This window comes from Centrocercus urophasianus, unplaced genomic scaffold (assembly GCF_019232065.1).
Source record: "Centrocercus urophasianus isolate 14NV4802_14NV808 unplaced genomic scaffold, USGS_Curo_1.0 seq_18, whole genome shotgun sequence".
NCBI classification, from domain to species: domain Eukaryota; kingdom Metazoa; phylum Chordata; class Aves; order Galliformes; family Phasianidae; genus Centrocercus; species Centrocercus urophasianus.
Window position 1 is genome coordinate 7,063,829 of NW_024884733.1, and position 19,766 is coordinate 7,083,594.

Genomic DNA, 19,766 nt, shown 5'->3' on the forward strand with positions numbered 1-19,766 from the left:
TGCAAGTCCTAGGGAAAACTGATCGAGTTCTCTGTGCTTATGACTTGATTCTATTGGCACTCCTGTATGTAAAACTGCCCCTCTGGAGTTCCTGACCGGCTCTTCATGCCATCATGCCATTTCTTGTAATTGCTTTGGAGCAGGCTGTAATAAAAAAGCTTGTACTGCAAGCACAAGCTAGAAGTTTAGTCACAGGAATGAGTTTACTTTAGATTTTTATTTCCTCTAGGAGGAGAGAAATGCAAACACTCATCGCTAGAAGTTCAGACGATGCTTTCTAATTTGGCCTCACTTACAGAGCTTTTCTTTATGACTAAGCCTGCCCTATTTATATGGGACATGTGTACTTCTTAACCTGTATGGTGTTGATCAGCTGCTGTGGTTTTCATTTCGCTCTTTTTTTTTTTTTCCCTCCACATTCAAGAGCTTTTTTAACTGACCTACTGCAAGGTTGCTCTCCGCAGCCCTCCCCCATCCTCCTGCCATAGAAAGCCTTTAAATTCATTCTTGCCTTGGGTACGAAGCAAAGAGCTTGTTCTCTGCTTCCTGACCTACATTTACAAGTACAGCACTGCCTGGCTGGCGGTGCAGCTCCGTGCCTCTCTCCTCTCCCTGTGCTCTCCTTCTGAGTGGCCTGCAAAGCAGAGCTGGACATGGGATTCTGGAACGAATGGGCTAGAGATTCCATCTGTAGTAATACAGCAAATGCCATGTATGATAGGGATGATCCCCAGTCTGAAGTTATTGGGGTCAGGAAGGGTAAGACTCTGCTCTACCTAAAATCCCACATTGCTTTCTAAGAAAAAAATCAGAAATGAAAAATGAAGATAATGCTTTTAAAATTCCATAGCTGTAGTTATCATAGTGTAAATAAATTGTCCAATGGTTACTTGTGTTATCTGACAGCACGAAGTAAGGATTGAAAAGTGTGTTCTCAAAATGGAAAAAAAAAGATACAAACAACTATCGATGCTTTAGCAAAGCAGTTACAAACCTTGCTAATAGCTTGAATGTAAAAAGTAGTAACTTTTATGTTAGTGTCATCTCTCTTTCATCTCCTCCTGGAAAGTTTTCACAAATGGCAATGGGCATTCATTCTGCGGATAAGGTTGTAGGTGTTTTGTTGTTGTGTTGTTTTTGGTTTGGTTTTGTTTTTTTTTTTTTTTTTTTGCAGTGTGGGACAATGTAGGTATTTGAGATCTAAGTGTGATGGGTATTTCGATAGTGTATTGGGACAATGTGCAGGGATGGTGTTGGGGCTGTCTACAGCAATGGCTTCTAGATTCTTTCCCGTGCTCAAATCACACCTGATCTCGCATTGATTTTGAGTCGTTAATATCTGATAATATGTTGTTAAATTTGTAAAGATGGCCTAAAACACATTGACTGCATTGCAGAGAGAGCGAGTTTTTAAATCACTGTTTTACTCTGCTTGACCTGACAACCAGTCTGTCTTATTTTCCTAGATCACTGCCGCGATATAATTTTAAATTCTAGAGCAGAGAAATAATTCATAGTATTTACATAAATATCTTAATGGACACTAATCTTATTTCATTTCCTCAAAGGAACTACTGAGGCTTGGAATGTCTTTATGCGTAGTTTTTTTCCACGTAGAATAGATCAGGAACCTCACCTGTGAGAAATGGATCTGTGGTTGGGGATAGGATCAGCTTTCTTACTCCGGCAGCTGTACTTGTGCGATTTCCATGCTCAAATGCGATGTGGAATGATCTGCAAATAATTCTGTTTACTAATACAATTGGAGACCAACAAACCTGTTGTTGGTGTAAGATACTTGTGGAACTTTATTTTGGTTGTCTAATATGAATGCTTAAATTCTTAGTTGAAAGTTAAATGAAGAAATATTACTAAACTCATTTCACTTGGTTCGCTTGCTTCGTTTTACCAAAGTATTTCTTTGCTGTGATGACGGTGCTGATGATGATTATTTTCTTTAATAAATTTAGAGTCATGTTAGATGTTTTTGTATTTCTTCTCAAACTGAAACAAACATACAGAGACATTTAAAGAGAAAATTACACAAATCTTGGTAAGCAGACTAGTGTTTTTGGTTTTTTGTTTTTTACTGCATTGCAGATACATTAAACTCAGATAGAAACTTGTATCCTACTAACAATGCATTTTTAGTCCTGCTTTATTTTGGATAGGACGTGTGAAAACTTGTCAAAGGTTTTAATGACATTAGTAATTGAACTGTTTTTTAACATCAGCTGTTTTTGTGCTCTTCTACATTGGGTAAATAGCTTCAACTCAAGCTACAGAGTGGTAACAACACAAAGAATGCAAAGAGATCTTTCATTCTGTAATTGCATATTTCACCATACAAGCTCTCCCTCCCATTTCTGAAAGCCTCATAACAGACTGCAAGAAAACAATACTTGGACACAAAAGATTTAAGTAGCTGTTGACTGTTTAGATAACGGTTTGAGTATGTTATGTTTATAGATTATTTTCAAATTATACTCAAGTACTAATTCAGATTTCTAAAAATTGTCAGGCTGTTAAAAGAACATTACAAATGGCTTTTTTTTTTCTTTTTCTTGCATCATCTTATATTTTAACTAGAAAGAAGTTCAGTGTGCTGAACTCATAGGTATTGTAGCATAATTCTGCCAAACTCGGGCAGATTGGTACTGTGTATGAGCTCCAAAGTGGAGTACCCGAGAGGTTGTTTGGCTGCCAAACTTCGTAATTAAAGTGCCAAACTATTTAAGGTTTAGTTATTAACCTCTTGGACAATGTCCAGAAGCCAGTAGCAGCATTTTGAACTAGCCAGAGTTGGGAAAGTCCAAGTAGAGTACATTATATTACATTCTAGCTTGAAAGTGCTGAAGGCAGGGAATGGTGTTGAAGCCACCTCCAGGAGGGAGGACTGTGTCCTTGGCCAGCATGACTCAAGGAGAGGATGCTTGTGTGACTGTATGTCTTCTACAGCCAAATGCTCCTGGGTAGTACGTGGCTTTTCTCTAGTCATCTAACAATTGCTTGTGATTGTTCTAAGCTCCTATAGCATAGTAATAGTTAATAAGGGTATAGTTAACATAAGCCAGGCAGCTTTCAGCTGGTGTATTAGCTGTGGCTTGTGTTAGCTCAGAGTGTGAGGAGAACTACAAATGAGTGTTCAAAGAATACTCCCAAAGACATTTTCTGTTGCAGCTGTGTCACATTAATGCCAGTAACTTTCAATGAAACTAAGTCAGTGCACTTTCAGTCTGGTTAGTTTGAGAAGACCTTTGTGCAGGCATTTACTATTAAACACTCTTGCTTTCCACAGAAGTGCCCTCTATTATTTGAGGTATGTAGGAAATGCACAAACACATGATTATCATACCTTAAATACAGTGAGTGATGGTTTATTGGAGGTCCATGCAAACAAAAAAAAAAAAAAGAAAAAAAAGAGGATGAAGAGCAAATTCCAATAGCCGTCTTCAATAGGACTTCCTGGCATTTTGTAGGAGTGCTAGTTCAGTGTGACACCGTCTGCTTAAATATGTGAGGTCCTGGAAATAGACACTCATAGTGTTGCTGAGTGCTCAGTTATACCATTCATCTTTTCATTACAAAGGAAAACAAAAAACAAACACCTTTTGGAATCTCTGTATCTTTACATGGAATGAAAATTCCCCTAAGAATTAGGGGAAATGAGGAAAAGTCAGGTAATGCTAGCAAATTATTTCCTCCTGATGAGTAGCTTTACCATTAATAAGTGAAGTCTGAAGGGCCATAAATACAATGAGTTTTATTAAATAATAAAAGTACATCAAATAATTGTGTTTTATCCAATTAAAAAGTACCGGTCAAACAAAACTAATCACAGTTCCATCCTCTGCTGCTAAATCACAGGTGAGTGTTGCTTACTGTGACAAGTAGCAATAACCTGATTCCGATGCAACACTGCTTCACTGGAAAAGAAACTGAAAGTTCTGCTTGTTTAAAAAATGTGAAAACCTGCAAGTAGATTTAGCCTACCTGCAGGTAGATTTAACCTACCTCTCCCATCTTGTTTTCAGTGACAGATGTTGTAGTTTTGATTTTTAATTTTTCTTCCATTTTGTTTTTGCCCATAATTCTGTCTGGAAATGTCAGTCTAATGACTTAGTCCTTTCTTTCTGTAAGGTAAAGTTTGGCTTAATTTCCTCTTGCAGTCCTATTTTAGCTTAACTGATGCTTTTTCTGATAGGCAGTAAGTAGTAAAACAAATCAAGATTGAGTTGTTTTTCTCCCTCTTTGTACAAAATGGGACATTTTTGAGACTATGGTGAAAGGCTTTTGCTTTTCTTTTTAGCCTTTGGAGCTGTCTTGAAGTTGTGTAAGAAAATAAACAGCAGATGGAACGAATCTGCATGTAGGTGCCAGTGCTGCTTGGCACCTGGATTCAGTGGCTCACCCTATAACTTGTAGAGAGTAACTTGGAAGAGAAACTAGACCTGAATTGAGAACACCTGCTGTGAGTTTCAGTAGGAGATGTGCAAAGTAGTGGTTTTCTGAGCTTTGTTTTCATTTATTCTTTTTCCCTAGCCAAAAAAGCAACCTTGCTAGAAGTGGACTTACTTGAGCGAAGCACTTTTGCATTGTTTTAGAGTTTGTTTAATGGTGTCTTAATTTTAAACGTGTTGCTGCTAAGTGTACTGCATTTCTAAGAAGTGTGTAGTAATTTTCATGTGGTATTTGAAGGTAAGATTCATCTCCCCTTTGTGCATTTCCTTTGCTTCTTGTTTTTCGTTTTACTTATAGCAATCCTAGACAAGAAATTGTTACACTTAAAAGAGCAAGAGCTATGAATGCATTGTCTTAAAAATAAAATTTGTGTGGAAAATATGCTCAATTAGATTTTATTGGCACATAAGTCTGCAATTGTACCACTTTAGTGTGCATGCTTATTATTGCACATTAACACAGAAAATCATTATATCTCCATTGTCTTTTTCCTCAAATTTGCTGGGAAAACCTTTTGGTTATGGTTTTATAGTATTAGTGTTATCAAGAACTATACTTTTTTCAAATTAAAAAAATAATTTTCAGACTCCACTATGTGATGGGCATCAACTAAAGGCTGTCCCATTAAGCTCATCCATTTTCACTGTACATGCGTTCAGCAATATTTACAAATTGCACATGGAATACATTTGACAGAGGGAATGTTGTCCTTCTAGTGCAGTTTACGATGGCGATACCTGCTTGCTTTCTCTTTTGCTGCATTGGCGCAGGCATTGTGCTTATTCTGTTGTAAGTGGTTCCAGTATTTGATCAGTTCACTAGGTTGGAACTGATGGGAGGTAATTAGGTGGCTATATTTACAGCTGGAGTAAGAAACTCGCCAGTGATTGAAGACAAATTCGTTGGGTGGAGGCATGGGGTCAATTCGCAGCTTGGCAAGGCAGATCCCCACATATACATCCTCTAAATGTAAACGTCTGATGCCTAAGGAGACTTTAAAGATTTTTTCTGCTAAATCTCCAGAAAAAACGTAACCGGTTCCAGAGCAGAATACAGGGTAACGTTCGCTTGGATACAAATCAGGTGGCATATACCACTTGCTATCCTTGTTCCTGTTAGGCGCGTAACCTCTCATTAAATATCCTGTAAAATATCTGTGCCTCGGAGGAAGCTCTGGCTTCAGAAGCTTGTGTATTAAGTACTCTGTATTGACAAACATATCGCTGTCAGTTTTCATGACGTAGGGAACGCTTGGACAATGGGATGCAACCCAGTTCATTCCCATCAGAGTTTTAATGGTTAAATTATAATAGGTATCCAAGTACTCTTGTTGGATGATGTCGTGGTACTGTCTGCTTTCCTCCTGTATGGTACGCTGGAGGTACCCGCTTGTCTTGGTACTTAGCCCCAGCAAGAAGATGCGAACAATTTGAATGCCAGGCGTCAGGCTTTCATTACCCCAGGTTTGTCGAATGGCCTGTCTGGCTTCCACTTGGCCAGGCTCTGCAGCTATGAGCAAAATCAGGAAGGGGACCTTCTCCTGGCATTTTTCGGGCTCGTTGATGATGTATTTGAAGTGATATGAGGTTGGATGCCCGGTGCCTTTCTCATTGTAAATACTTCCGTTAGCGCTGAGGGTGTTTTCCAAGCCAGTTACTCCTTGCGGCGACAGGTCAGTGTTGTTGGGGTTGGTGACTGTTTGAGGCCTGAGGGTCTGAGGTACGGCGTCTTTCCACATGTTCCGTAGAGAGCTGTGGTTCATCTCGCTTTTTGTAGATCTAAATCCTCGGATTGTGTAAGTCATGGGATTTTCTCTAAAGCCCGCCCTGCCTGGCAGCCAGTCGTGATGGTTGAAAAAGAGAAACACAGCAAAAAGAAACACGAGGGAGATCAGGCCAATAAGATGGGTGCGAAATAGCGACCTTTTGGTATTCCAGGTCATCTTTGCAAGGCAGCAGTGTCGTCTTCTCCACTGAAGCATGTTGTAAGAATCCAACAATGGGGTGTGAGACAATGGCCAAGCAAAATGCTGTTTGCTTCCTTTCCAAAACCACTGCTATTCTTTGGTATTCATTTCCTTCTGTTCATGTCAAGTAATTCTCTGCAAATGGCTCTCTCTGGAAGGGTTTAAAGAGAAAACCAAACACATTTTTTATTTTACCTGCACATGATATGAGGCTACAATGAGAAAATAGATAAAATAGATAAAATTGAGCTTTGTTTTTTGAGGAAGCAACACATAAATAAGGTCTGGGGTAGTTTTTTGTTTTGTTCTGTTTTGTTTTTTTCCCAAAAGCCAAGCTTGTTTTACAATCAAAATTACTTGCTTTGTTAGGTTTTTACAGTGCATACTTTTATGATAGAAGTTCTGGAAAGCATCCTGGGTACCAAAGATGAAATAAATAGGGAAAAAAAATTATCATGCTTGCTGGGAAAGTGTAAAGGAGTCTTAAATAGCATCGTATTTACTGACTGTGAAATCCTTGTGCAGTGCTTGAGGATGGTTGAACGAGAAGAGCTCAAGAGCAGCTGGAAAGTTTATTGGCATTAATTAAAAAGGATGTGATGTGTAGAGGCTAGTATGGCTCAGTTTAAAACTCCTACAGTAAAATGGTTGTGTGGTGGTAGTGGGACAGACGCTGCAAGGTTGATGATGGCAGAGTTCTGTTAGTCACAGTACACTGCCTGACGTGTCTCCACCAGCCCTGACTGTGTTCAGAAAGTCAATGAGAGAAGGTGCACCTGTCAAAATTAATTTTCAGGGTCCAGTAACCTCTCTGCACAGTGCTTAGATGGTAACACACAATAACAATTTTGGTCACCTTTCAGACACCTTTAACCCTCTGCTCCGCAATGAAAGAGCATTGAATATTTGGCTTTCGTACCAAGCTGGCATGCAGTTGATTTACTGTTAAGCTGTCGAGTTGTAGTGGATAGAGATCTTAAGTAAATAGTGACATCAACATGAAGTAAAGCTGCACAGCAGTAAGTTACTCTCTGGCAAGCTGTCTGATGAATGTGATTTTTGGTTTTTGTTTCCTCTGAGAATTTAAATGTAACTACTATACTTCTATTATAGTGCAGAAAGGTGAAGTAGTGGTAATAGCAGCTGTAACTGTAGGAAAGAGTGCCAAAGTAGTCTGCGGTTCATTTTCTCCTAAATTTTTTTTTCATATTCAAGAGCAGAGTCAATATGGCAGCTTCATGATGCTGCATATTAAAAGCTGATCACATCGTCTCGAAAATGAGCCTTTCACTGCACAGTAGCAATTCGTTTGTGATTTTCAATTTGCTCTAATTTATTCCTGGGCCCTAGGGTTTTGTATAGGGAAAAAAGGATGACAGCTGAACAAGGCTTCCACAGAAAATGCTATTTTTAATATAAATGTGTAATTTCTTAATTACTTGGCTATCTTTTAAAACCAATATTTGGATTAATTTCTGTGTTTAAAAACTAAGTAACTTGTTATATGGGGAAATTACACGATTTTGCACAGTAAAGAAGTAATTTATGAAGAGATGGCTTTTGAATAATATATTACTGTGTGTGACTAACATTCAGTTTGCTGAGTTAGTGCAAAGGAAAAATGAGATTTCAGAAAGGATAAGGACAGATGTGTAACTAAACTTCATTTTGGTTACTGTGTGAGTTTATATGTAAACAGAATAACCTATATGCAGAAGACATTGCTCAGTATTTAGAAGCAAGGAGGAACTACTGCTACAGTTACAGAGTTGAAACTGTAGTTTGTCTATCTTATTAACCTCCACCAGGAGGAGCAAGTAAGTGGGGATTTTAACGGGTTTGTAACCATAAACGTTATCTAAAACGGCAACAGTTTTCCTTACTTCTGAGTGAAAGGGCAAAATATTTGCCTAGTGATACATTGAACTCTTCCCTGCCGTGCTGTTACGCAGATGTTAGTGAGTTGTGTTCCGAAAATATTTAGGATTTTATTTTTTCCTGAGCTACTTTTCTTAAAAATTATCTTCCAGCCTTCAAATGCTAAGCCTGTACTTGAAGTATGCTGTTTGAGAATTAATCTCTAATTCCACGCTGCTCTGTTTCTTGGCTCAGAAATTATACCTTAAATAAAAAGGAAATAAGCCCCCGATGGGGAAGATGTGTGTTTATCCGACCGCTTGCACCTTCTTTTACATGCCTAGAAAATAAAAGCCTGCTCTCCAAACATAATTCTTACTTTCTCTGCAGTGTGCAGTGTTTTAAATGAGCACTCAGCTATTTGGGATGAATATCTCTGCATGAGCAAACGTAAATGTCACTTCAAAGGATATCCTAGATCTCAGGGAAACTAATTGTTCGATACGGGTTTGGGAGGCAGCAGTGGGAATATTTGATTAATTGCCACTGCGTTTCATGTGCATGCAGCTCAGGAAGAAGTGAAAACAAGAATTTCATGAGGAGATGAATGCAGAACAGCAGCTGTAATTCAGAATTAACTTCGCCACGCTGAATTATGCACTATAAAACTTCAGTCATTAGGTGCAAATACTTTGGCAAATCTGCACTGTACTACTCAGCTGTTTTTAATTTTTATTTGAAGTAGTGTTTTCTTGTGCCACCAATTTCACACAGGAAAAGAGAGAGTCTTGTTATAGGAACATGTGTGAACTGAAAACTGCTTGCAGGTGCTGCCTTTCTTTGTTGCACAGAGAAATTGCCCCAGAATGGGGTTGTAATGTGTGAAGTGTTTTGTGGCTTTATTAGGTTGCACGCTCACATACTGCATATTAAATCTCTTATAGTCTTAGTCTCATCTCTCATCATAAAGACTTTTTTATAAAGAGAGTCCTCTCTCATTTGCATGTTTGCTAGATTTTTTCAAGGTGGAAGTTTCCTGGAGAGTCTTAGATCCCTGATTGCCCTTTCAAGAGACTCTATATGGATAAAGGAAGGACCTCCCCATCTGTTTCCTAGCTTTATAGAAATTAAAGCTAGAAAAAAAAAAACAAGTAACACTGTATATCAGTTTGTTTGCAATACAGGTGTAAAACATCTCAAAATATGCAGTGGATAATAAGCTTTTGAAACACAGCAATTGCAACAAAGCAGAAAGCAAATTACTAACTATAGCCCAAGGTCTCCGTGCAGTCACCTTGTGCTCTGAAAGCATGTTGTTGCATACAGCTGTGCCTTTTGAAGATAGGACTTATGATGGCTCTTGAATTTTGGCACTTGGCTGTGCAGTCTCTGATGTATGATTGAATGCCAAATATATTCACTGTGAATGCCTCTTGAGTTTTTATTTGTGGTCTGTGCTCTACTAGTGTTGTACTTTCGGTTCTGCTCTATAATTACAACTTTGCAGTCTGAAGCATTCGACTCCCTGTTTACACGTTCTGCATTTTCGTATTTTGATTTGTGGGCAAACCTTTTAATCAGGGGGAAGAGTTCAAAGGAGCCTGAGCCGGTGTTCTGATGAAGAGCAGCAGCTGTGCTTTAGGCCTCACAGAGTCATGCCCTGGTTCACTCCAACTGCACTCAGTTTGTGCTCAAAACAGGCAATAATCAAGATAAGCTCTGATGTTTAGGTTTTGAAATGTCAGATAGGAAAGTGGCACTGCTGGGAGGCATGCTGCTCTGGGAGTGCTGCTGGAAAGCAGGGTCTTTTTTTTTTTTTTTTTGTTTTAAAACTCCTGGAAAGGCTTTAAAAGTGATGTGAGCCAGGTGAGTGCCTTGCACAAAGTAAACACAGCTATGTTGACAGATTAATGATTTATTACAGCTTATTGGTAGGTTCTGTAGAGAAGCATTTTCATCCCATAGTGTATTAAATTGCTATACGTTTAGATCTTAAATTTGCACTGTAAATAGCGAGCTGTCTTCCTGCTTGTTTGCCACAATTGATGAAGTATTTAAATTAAAACAAAATGTGGAAATGAATGACAATTAGACTGAGTGCCATTTTGCAATCCAAGTTAAACAGTCAGTGTTTTCATATTAAACAGAGATCGTAATGATGGCATGAGGTAATTTACGTGCTCACCATTTTGAGTGCACAGTGTGTGAAGGTTTCCTTTTGGGATGTCAGTGGAGCCTGATGTTACTTGTAAAATGTGGTGCCTGATTGCGCTGCTGATGGTTTAGATCATGTCCAATCTTTTGCACGCTCCCAAATTACGCTTGGTCAGTATTAGCCTGATGACATTTTGCTGAGTTTAAGGGGGGGGGGGGGGGGAGGGGGGAAGCAAGTGTGAGAAAGGTCTGAAGGTACTCCTTAGATAATGTAATTTGACTGCATGGTCTGTTTTGATGGTTCTCTGTGTGTGTCCTATCATGGCCGTTTTATCAGTGCTTTAAGATTACTTCCGATAAGGATTAATTCTGACCTACTTTGAGAGGATTTCTAACTAGTTTTTTTTTGTTTTTTGTTTTTTGTTTTTTTTTTCTAAATTGGAGGGGTTTAAGTTTTTAATTTCTCAGTTAAATGCAATCATTACAGCAGCCACATTATCCCTTTAATCCCTCCTGTACCCACAGCAGGCTGTAAGCAGTACATTAAACGTGTAAAGTAGTGACATTGTTCTGCACGGTGAAAGGAAAACCTGCTGGAATTTTTTCCACTGCTCACAGACACCTTATCTCTGGGCTCTGCAAATTAGGAATGATCATTATCTGTAATGGCTGAAAGGTAACAGACAACTGAATGAATATCACACACAAGGATTTGACATACCTTCCCTGGTCAGGCCATTTATGGTGCGAGGATTATACCCACAGAAAATAGTTTTGGCACGCCATCACTTCAGCAAAAAAGATGCTATCGAACATGCGCACATCCCCCAACAGTCTGCTTCCTGCGATTGCTTTTCACAGTATCCAATCTGTCCATCTGTCGGCTCGTTGCTGTGTTACCTTCCTTGCTCATAAGTGTTGTCCTTGTCTTGGGGCTTTTTGTTCATCCTTCAAACAAAAGGACAGTAGTTCTTGTTCCTGCTCGGCGGTCGGGGCTGTCTGGCGTTCCCAGCCGATAGATTGGAGCTTTTACATCTGGTGTTTCCCTTGTCGGACAATGCAGTGCTGTGTTCTCCTCTTCCCAGTATCCATATTTCTAACGGTAATGTTAGCAGTGAGTGCTAGCACGTAGTGGTTCAGTTGCCTTTAGTAATAGGATTTGTCTCTCTTCCCTCCTTCATTGTTGCTAGGCAGTAGTAGAAATGGTTTCGAGCTGTTTTAACCGAGAATTCTGGTCTATTAAATCCATTCCCGGAGTCCTTCAGCTGCTGCACAGGCAGGCAGCAGTTTAAATGTGGGCTTTGACAGATGCTGTCTTCTGACAGAGCAGAATTTAACGTCACTGCTTGGCTGAATCCCACGTGATTGTTTGCATTCATTTTGACTAAACCCAAAGGCAGCCAGAAACCTTCACAGACTCTTCCGCCTATTTGATAAATGATACATATTCAGCACAAGCACGATGATAGGTGAATAGTATAAAAATTGTATGATGATTAAATGAATGATTGAGGGTTTTTTCAAATTGTTTTCACTTTTCCTTGACACTGTAACTTATGATTCTCTGGGGGATTTTTAATGTGAGATGTTCTATTTCAGTATTCCAAGGGCTGTTCTGCTTTGCAAAGGAATTAGAAGCATTTAAACACCAAAGCTTGATTTAACCCATTTGGTGCTCTCAGTAAAAAAAAATTTTTTGTGCTTCTATGGTGAGGAAAAAATATATTTCTTTGCTCATACTTGCTTTACGTATTTCATATTTTTACCGTATAAAAGCTGCTTTTTGTAACCTTTGGTTACAAAAAGCCAGTTGAGTTGGAAGGCATTCATGTATTAACTGTTAAGCCTTATTTCTATTATTGGTGGATCAGAAAGTATCTTTCTTACATTACAGGCATATCTGTATCATAGAATGTTTTTCTGCTCCTAATGGAATTTGGGTTCCTGTCAGTAATTTCTGTCCTGTCAGTAACTGGCCCTTCTGTGCTGACACACCTCATTATATTTGCTGTATGCTTTAAAAAAATCTCTCGGTAGGGGATGCTGAAGATGGCAAGCTAGCAGCATTCCTACCCAAGTGTTTGTCCATCCTTTTTTGAAAAGAGAATGAATTCAGTGCTTTGGATTGATTTTTCTTTTTTTGTTTAGCCAAAGGATAAAGAAAATATAATGGGTCTTTCATATGGTATCTCTGGTTGGATTGGGAAGGTGCTTCCTTTGCTAGCTCATAATGATTCTCCAGACAGTCGCTGTGTTTTACTATTCTAGATGCATGTTCTGGTGACTTACTAGAAACAATATCGGACTTATATTCTCCTAAATCACCTATGCATACTTTCTCTGTTAATTTAGTCTTGTATTTAATGTATGCGTTTCCTATTCTAATGACATTTTCTGCAAATCCTATCATCTTACCTGGGACTATTTTAGGAACATGGTGATATTCCCCAAGTGTTTAATACAAATAAAACTTCTCCATTCTAGAAATCTTTAATTTCAAGAAAGCTGGAGGATGGGCTGGGAGGCAGCTAGCGAGGGAATGGAGAGGGAGAGGAGATGCTTCCAGCCAACACTGCTTACTTCTCTGGGACTTCAATGACTAGTTCAGAACCAGTGTTTTCAAAGAATGAATGTGTGCCCCTTCTACTGGATTTGCAATTTAAACACACAGTTTATGTTTACATTTCTGTGTATTACATAGGGTATGTAGTCAGTTGCTGTGTGTGTGTGAGGTTAGCACTGTCAGCTTGCTGTGTTCTGGACTCCCAGCAGGCAGTGAGATACTCATGTGGTTAACTTAACCTCTGTTGACTTACTTTGATGTAAGTAATGTAAATCTTGACTGATTTTTCAATCTTCAGATCAGACATATAAGAATGTACTTGAGAAACAAGTCTAAATCTCAACATAAAGCTCACTTAGATCCATAGCGTTTCCACTGACAAAAGTTTCTGCTGGCTTAATTTACTCATGTTTCTATCCTTCCTAAATTGCATGTCCAAAGGGTCGTGAATTCTAAGTAGCACGTTTACATGCTGATGTTTGTCTCTTCCCATAAATGCTAATATTGAAAGTACAAAAACCTCAAGGGCCATTTACTTTCCAGATAGAAGGCAATGACATTAGTTCTGGCTTTTAAATTAAATGACCACATCACTTGTGCATAGGCTGTAAAGTTCAGGCAGAACTGTTATGTGTTGCTATGTCAAACTTGACATCTTGCAACATGAACAAGCTGAATCTGGAATTTTTAAGTCTTAGTAAACTACTTCTTCTGTTCACCCATTGTTTACATTTAAAGGATGAGCAGGTCTTAGTTTATCTTGTGGAAGTGTAAAGAAAAGCCCCTTTCCCTGCCCCCCTCTTACCCCCCTTCCCACTGATTTCTATCTGTGTATGTGATGGTAGGCTGAGATAGTCAACATTTCAGAAAAAAACTTCCTTTTATAGAACTTTTTTTAGTACTTCTATGCAGTACTGTGTGTTCCTGGGTGTTTCAGGAGGGCGGAACTTGCTTTGCTCTGTAAGTGTGACCTGAAGGTTTAAGTATCTTGCTGTGGTAATGGATTGAAATGAGCTTTATTTTGGCCAACTCTCACTGTGAAGGGTCAGTGGTCTGCTTGTTCTTGATCCAAGGAGTAGTATGTTCTCTGATGTTGCCATGGTTACATCTTAAATTAGAAGGTGCAATGTTGGTGTTTGAAATACTTAGATCTACTAAGGCTAAGGAGGAGTTGTAGTGATGTGCAGATGTGCTGTGTGAATGTAAGGAATGCTGTAGAGTTAACATGGCCAGTGCAAGGTTGACTGTGCAGTGAGTTATACCAAGTTAGAAGCAGATGCAGGAAGTCATTTAAGGTAAGCAGAGTAACTTGTGCACAAGACTGATAATTGTGCAGAATATCTGTGCAAAGCAGAGGTGCGTGACTTGGGAATATTTTATCCAGAAATCTTGAAAAACTTGCTTTGTGTAACTTTTAGGGAGCAGTCATATCTTGTCAAACTAGTTTTAAGATAAACTAGACCCTGGGAAGGAGCCATTTAAGTAAAGCTTTCTCTTGGCAGCAGTAACAGAAGTTTCTCAAATGAGTTTACAGTGGTTGCAACAGTCAGGTGTACTGCTTAGAAAGATAATTTTCTGCTTGATGGCTACAAGTCCCCTGAAAATTAAACTAAATACGTGCATCACAGCTGACACGTAAATTGGATCTTTCTATACGGGTCATGCTTTATGAAAACTCCACAAATACTCTGCAAAGATTATTCCTTTTTATCAGAGTAAAATGTAGTATTATTTAAGTTTCAATGTGTTGAAAACCCTGTCAATTGACAATTCAAAATGAGTAATAACAGTGTTTTCAAGGGTGGTTATTTTTACTTTGAAACTTTTCTTTTTCCCTCTGGAAATGTGTTCATACAGAACGTCATAAATGCTGATCTTAACTGTGTTAAGAATTATACATACAGCCAGTGTGGCCGTTGGTCTTAACGATCCAAAAAGGATACTTTTCCAATATATTGTTTAGAGCAGAGGGGATTACAGAGTATTTCTAATCTGAGTGCCTACTCTGTGATCACAGTGTATTTCTTAACTATCAGAAGCATGTTTGTAACTGAGTGAAAAACAGCAATCTAGAAACGACCACAAGTGTCAGTATTGCCTGCCTTTATTTTTCTTAAATTTTCACTATTTCTTTGTCAGTTCTGTAACACATCTCGCACTCGCTGCGTTTTGTGTAAATGGTCAGGATTTTGCACCGTTCTAATGGCTCCCAAGTGTTCCTACTAATCTTTGGACGTTTAAAATTTAAAACACAAGTACAACAGTATAGATCCATCTTCAGTGGCTATGGAAGAACAGAAAGGGTTTCCGATAACTGAAAGTGTGTACCTATTTTTATGTTCTCTAATGAGTAGTTTATAATTGCTCTAATCAGTCAGTAAGCAATTTAAGCACTTTGCAAAATTGTTAGGGAGAAAAGACCGGATGATCTCTCAAAGGCAGGAGGGCTTAGTCCACCATCTGCCCAGTGAAACATTTCAAGGGGATTTTTCACAATTGAGTCTTTTTCTAATAACTGAACAGGCATTCCAGCTACCCAAGAGGAATTAACTCTCAGGATTTCTTACAGCTTCTTATGAAGAGCACAGGTCTGGAGTGCTTCAAAATGCAATTGAAAAGCCAAAATGCTGTTGCTTTCAGTCTACTACTCTGTTCTGTTTTTGCATTATATGCAGATTTTGCGTATGTGCTGTTTAGAAACAAAGCAGATCTTCTCTCAATAATATAGTTTTGTCTCTCACAATTTTTTTTCTTTACTGTATTCGGTTTTTTTTCATGTCTTTCCCCCAGGCTTTACATCCAATTATTGCCGATCTTAAGTGCTAAACGAAGATTTTCTTTCCAGGGGATGGACAAAATTTCATTTAGATTGTGCAGCATCTTTGGTCGTGCAGTTCTCCCCTGTTGAAGTGACGTGCCAGTGGTAGCATTTTCTGCCTGTCACAAGTGTTCCTTTTGCATTCTGAGAAGAGCAGGGACTTTATGAAGCTTTGATTCAGCACAGCAGGGAAGAGAAGGCCAATGAGCACAAGTACCAAACATTCAGAGGCAGTTTAAAGACTGTGGAAAATAAACTTACTCTGCTTGTCTTATGAGACTTTTTCTTTCCAGGTGTCTGCTCTATAAGATCAGGTAGCCCCAACCACTCTCCGTACACTCCCAGCATGAACTTGACACTTTTTAATGAAAACAGAAATTGTTACAGAAATTGAGATTTTTGGGGAAGAGCTTGCCTGTTGCAACCTGCTCAGCTCCTTCTTTCTGCACCATCTGTTCCCAAAAAAGCTTTAGAAAGACCTTTTCCTTTTGGCTGCCTTCTGGTTTTTAAGGCGTCCCAATGAATTGAAGAGCTGTGGCCCCCCAAGCTCACTGCCAGGGCACAGGCCTCTCCTGCCCACTTGGGCCGCTTCTTTGGGTTGTTGGACATGCTGCATGGATCCTTGTAGGCTGACTGAGAGACTTGCAGGTCTTGATGTTCATCTTCTCACCAGCTGTTGTGGTTTTTTTTCACCATTATGCCTATGATTTGTATGAATATGGAGGCATTTCATCAACCTCTAAAATTCCTACTTCTTTGTAGTAAATAAAGTGGAAAATCATGATGTAGATATTCAGTTAGTGTTAAGTAGTGACACTGAGTAGCTGCAAGTCTCCAAGCTGCCCAAATTTCATCTGTTTGGGGTGTGAGACCTGTATTGATTCTTTCCATGTGTCGTATTTCCTCAAGAGCTTTAGTGCACGAGTTTCTGCAGCTCCATTCTGTAAGTATCCTTATTTACAGCTAGTTTTGTGGGATATAGAGGATTTACAGTGGAAACCACAAAGCTTTAGTAACTGTCTTAAATACCTGAGGCCTTTTCTTCTAACAAGAATGCTTAAACTGAGAAAGGCAACAAAATATGTGGAAAACTCCTTTCTCCAGTGATCCCTGTAATAAATTTAAGTAGTATTTGTTAATAGTCTGTGTGGAACTTGGATCTTAGCTTGGAAAGTGAGTCTTTTTTTTTATTATTATTATTTTAGAGCAATTCCTTGCTGTGTTCATGGACGTACTGCTAAAATTGCTTCCAATGCCCTGCATGCTAGCTAGTTTGGTAGAGTTACTTCAGCTTGGCCAGAGAAATAAACATCTGCTATTTCTCAATAGTTGTTCCGTGCTGATTCCCTCAACTGGAAGTGATTTCCAGCCATTGTATATTAATAAGTTGTTTTATCATGTATTGTGCTTAAATTCATTGAACCGATTCCCTGTTGCTTCAAAGTAATTTTTATTCTTGTGGAAAACTTTATTTGTTAGCAGGTATTCATTTGTCTATGTTTCTGATGGACAAAGAAATTGTCCTGCTATATGAAATAACTTCCCATATGCTCATTTTCTGGTCTATCCTACGGACTTTGTCATTCAATTTTGGAAATTCACTTCTGCACTTGGGCTGGGACAGTCCCAGGTGTTTATACAAACTGGGGGAAGATCTTGAGAGCAGCCCTGCGGAAAAGGACTTGGGGGTCCTGATGGACGAGAAGCTGGACATGAGCCAGCAGTGTGTGCTTGCAGCCTGGAAGGCCAACTGTGTTCTGGGTTGCATTAAAAAAGGGGTGGCCAGCAGAGCGAGGTGATTGCCCCCCTCTACTCAGCTCTTGTGAGGCCCCATCTGCAGTTCTGCATGCAGGCCTGGGGCCCCCAGCACAGGAAGGGTGTGCAGCTCCTGAAGTTGGTCCAGAGGAGGACCCCAGAAGGTGATCAGAGAGCTGGAGCACCTCTCCTGTGAGGAAAGGATGAGAGAACGGGGCTTCTTTTGCTTAGAGAAGGCTCCAGGGACATCTCATTGTGGCCTTCCAATATGTGAAGGGAGCATATAAACAGGAGAGAGTATGTGTGTATATGAGGGTGGATAGTGATAAGAGAAGGGGGAATGGTTTTAAACTGAGGCGGGAGGTTTAGGTTAGATATTAGGATATAAGTTTTTCACACAGAGGGTGGTGACGCACTGGAACAGGTTGCACAAGGAGGCTTGTGGATGCCCCATCCCTGGAGGCATTCAAGGCCAGGCTGGATGTGGCTCTGGGCAGCCTGGTCTGGTGGTTGGCGACCCTGCACATAGCAGGGGGATTGAAACTAGATGATCATTGTGGTCCTTTTCAACCCAGGCCGTTTTATGATTCCATTCTATTCTATGATTATATTGACATAGAATAGTAGTTGAGAATATTTGGCTGAGTTCTGCTACCCTAGACCATACTTCATTTGTTTTTTTTCTACAATTAGTGTTGTCTAACGGGATAAAAAGCAAATCTCTTACATGTCCATCTCAAGGCATAATGTTAAATATCAGCCATGCTGTGGACAGCTTTGTACTGAAAAGAAAAAAAAGGTGTATTTTTAATGCAGTAGACCAGGTTTTATGAATTCAGGACTAAAGGATTTTATTTCTAGAAGAGAGATGTTTTTGTAACTCTTAATCAGCATTTGCAAAGCTTTCTATCACTGATCCGTCTTAGTGAATTTATAGGGAGCATCTGTCATCCTCTTACAAAAAAAAAAACCCAAAACCCATAAAAATTGTTGTACTCCTAAAAATATCACAGTCTCATGACCTTGGGCAATGGTTTGTACTCGGCAGATTCTTTCAGGTTTTCTCTCAAGGATTTGCCTAACTACGCATTCAGACTTCTGAAAATGCCTTTATTTTTTTTTTCTAGTTAATGCACATTTGAGCTTTGCTCATATGCAAGTATTATGGTCTACAACTTGTTAAGAAGGTAGCTGGCTTTAAGGATACTAAATCAAATTTTTTCCACCTTTGGGTCCACATCTTGGTTTGCTTTGGAGTCGGTTGTTTTGCCATATACAAAAACCTCTGTGATTGTTATTATCAGTAAGAAGCATGCTGATGTAAGGAGAAAAAAAAAAAAAAAAAAAAAAAAAAAAAAGGCAGAAAAAGCAGGAAAGAGTGGATTTCTACTTTTATTCACTTTGTAAGCAAGCAAAGGAGTACAAACTGCTGTAATGAATTTTGCTTGGAATAAGACCTGAATACAACAATTAGTGTAGAGGGAATCCGTGGATTTGAGAATTTAGGTCACCTCACATTGAATTGTTATCTTCACTGTGGAAAAAATAAATACCTTTTGCCATTCAAATTTATTTATTTTTTCATTGACCCTATGTAGCGCTGTGTGAAAATACGCATTAATATCTGTACTTCAGTGCTGGGCTTCCATCATGATAAAAAGGGCTTTTGTTCTGTGCAATTAACTTGGTTATCTGAGGTGGGCAGGAGAAATGGAGTGGGGAAAAGAGATATGCCAGTAATGTGGGAAATGCTGGATGCAGCGGGGAAGGAGCTGGTTTTTTGAATGTCTGTACCTCTCAGTAGCAGGTTAGTTGGGATCAATGCCAGATTAAAATTGGATCTGTGTATTCACATGATAATGCCTACAATCTAATAAGCCTGGTGGAATGTGGACCATTAGGGAGCAGATGCATCAGCCTGCTCTGAGTGGTCTGGTGGAGTCGGCTTGGTCCCGTGTGGCTGGAGCTAATAAGCTCTGATGACTCTGTGTAGAATTGCCTGCTTGTTCTTGAAACAATGCTGCAGCATACATGAGATGCTTGCAAGATTTATAAATAGTAGCTCCGTGCTGTGTGGCAGTGCTGCTTCTGAAGCCCTGCTGGCATGGGAAGGGAGCTAGCTATGCTTCTGTGAAGCTGCCCTAAGCTAATGAAATCGCTACATCAGAGAAACCTCTCATCTAGAATGGAAA

At 39.3% G+C, this 19,766-nt stretch overlaps 2 protein-coding genes across 2 annotated transcripts in view; one reads left to right on the top strand and one right to left on the bottom strand.

The window, feature by feature from the left end:
• CDC73 (cell division cycle 73) overlaps nt 1–19,766 on the top strand; it is a 98,514-nt gene that overhangs the window by 47,837 nt on the left and 30,911 nt on the right. The window lies entirely within an intron of this gene.
• Nucleotides 2,130–11,768, bottom strand: B3GALT2 (beta-1,3-galactosyltransferase 2). Its single transcript, XM_042819063.1, has 2 exons — nt 11,160–11,768; nt 2,130–6,578 (listed from the first exon to the last, which is right to left on the bottom strand). The coding sequence occupies exon 2, from the start codon at nt 6,440–6,442 to the stop codon at nt 5,174–5,176; it is 1,269 nt and encodes a 422-aa protein (XP_042674997.1). The 5' UTR covers nt 6,443–6,578; nt 11,160–11,768; the 3' UTR covers nt 2,130–5,173.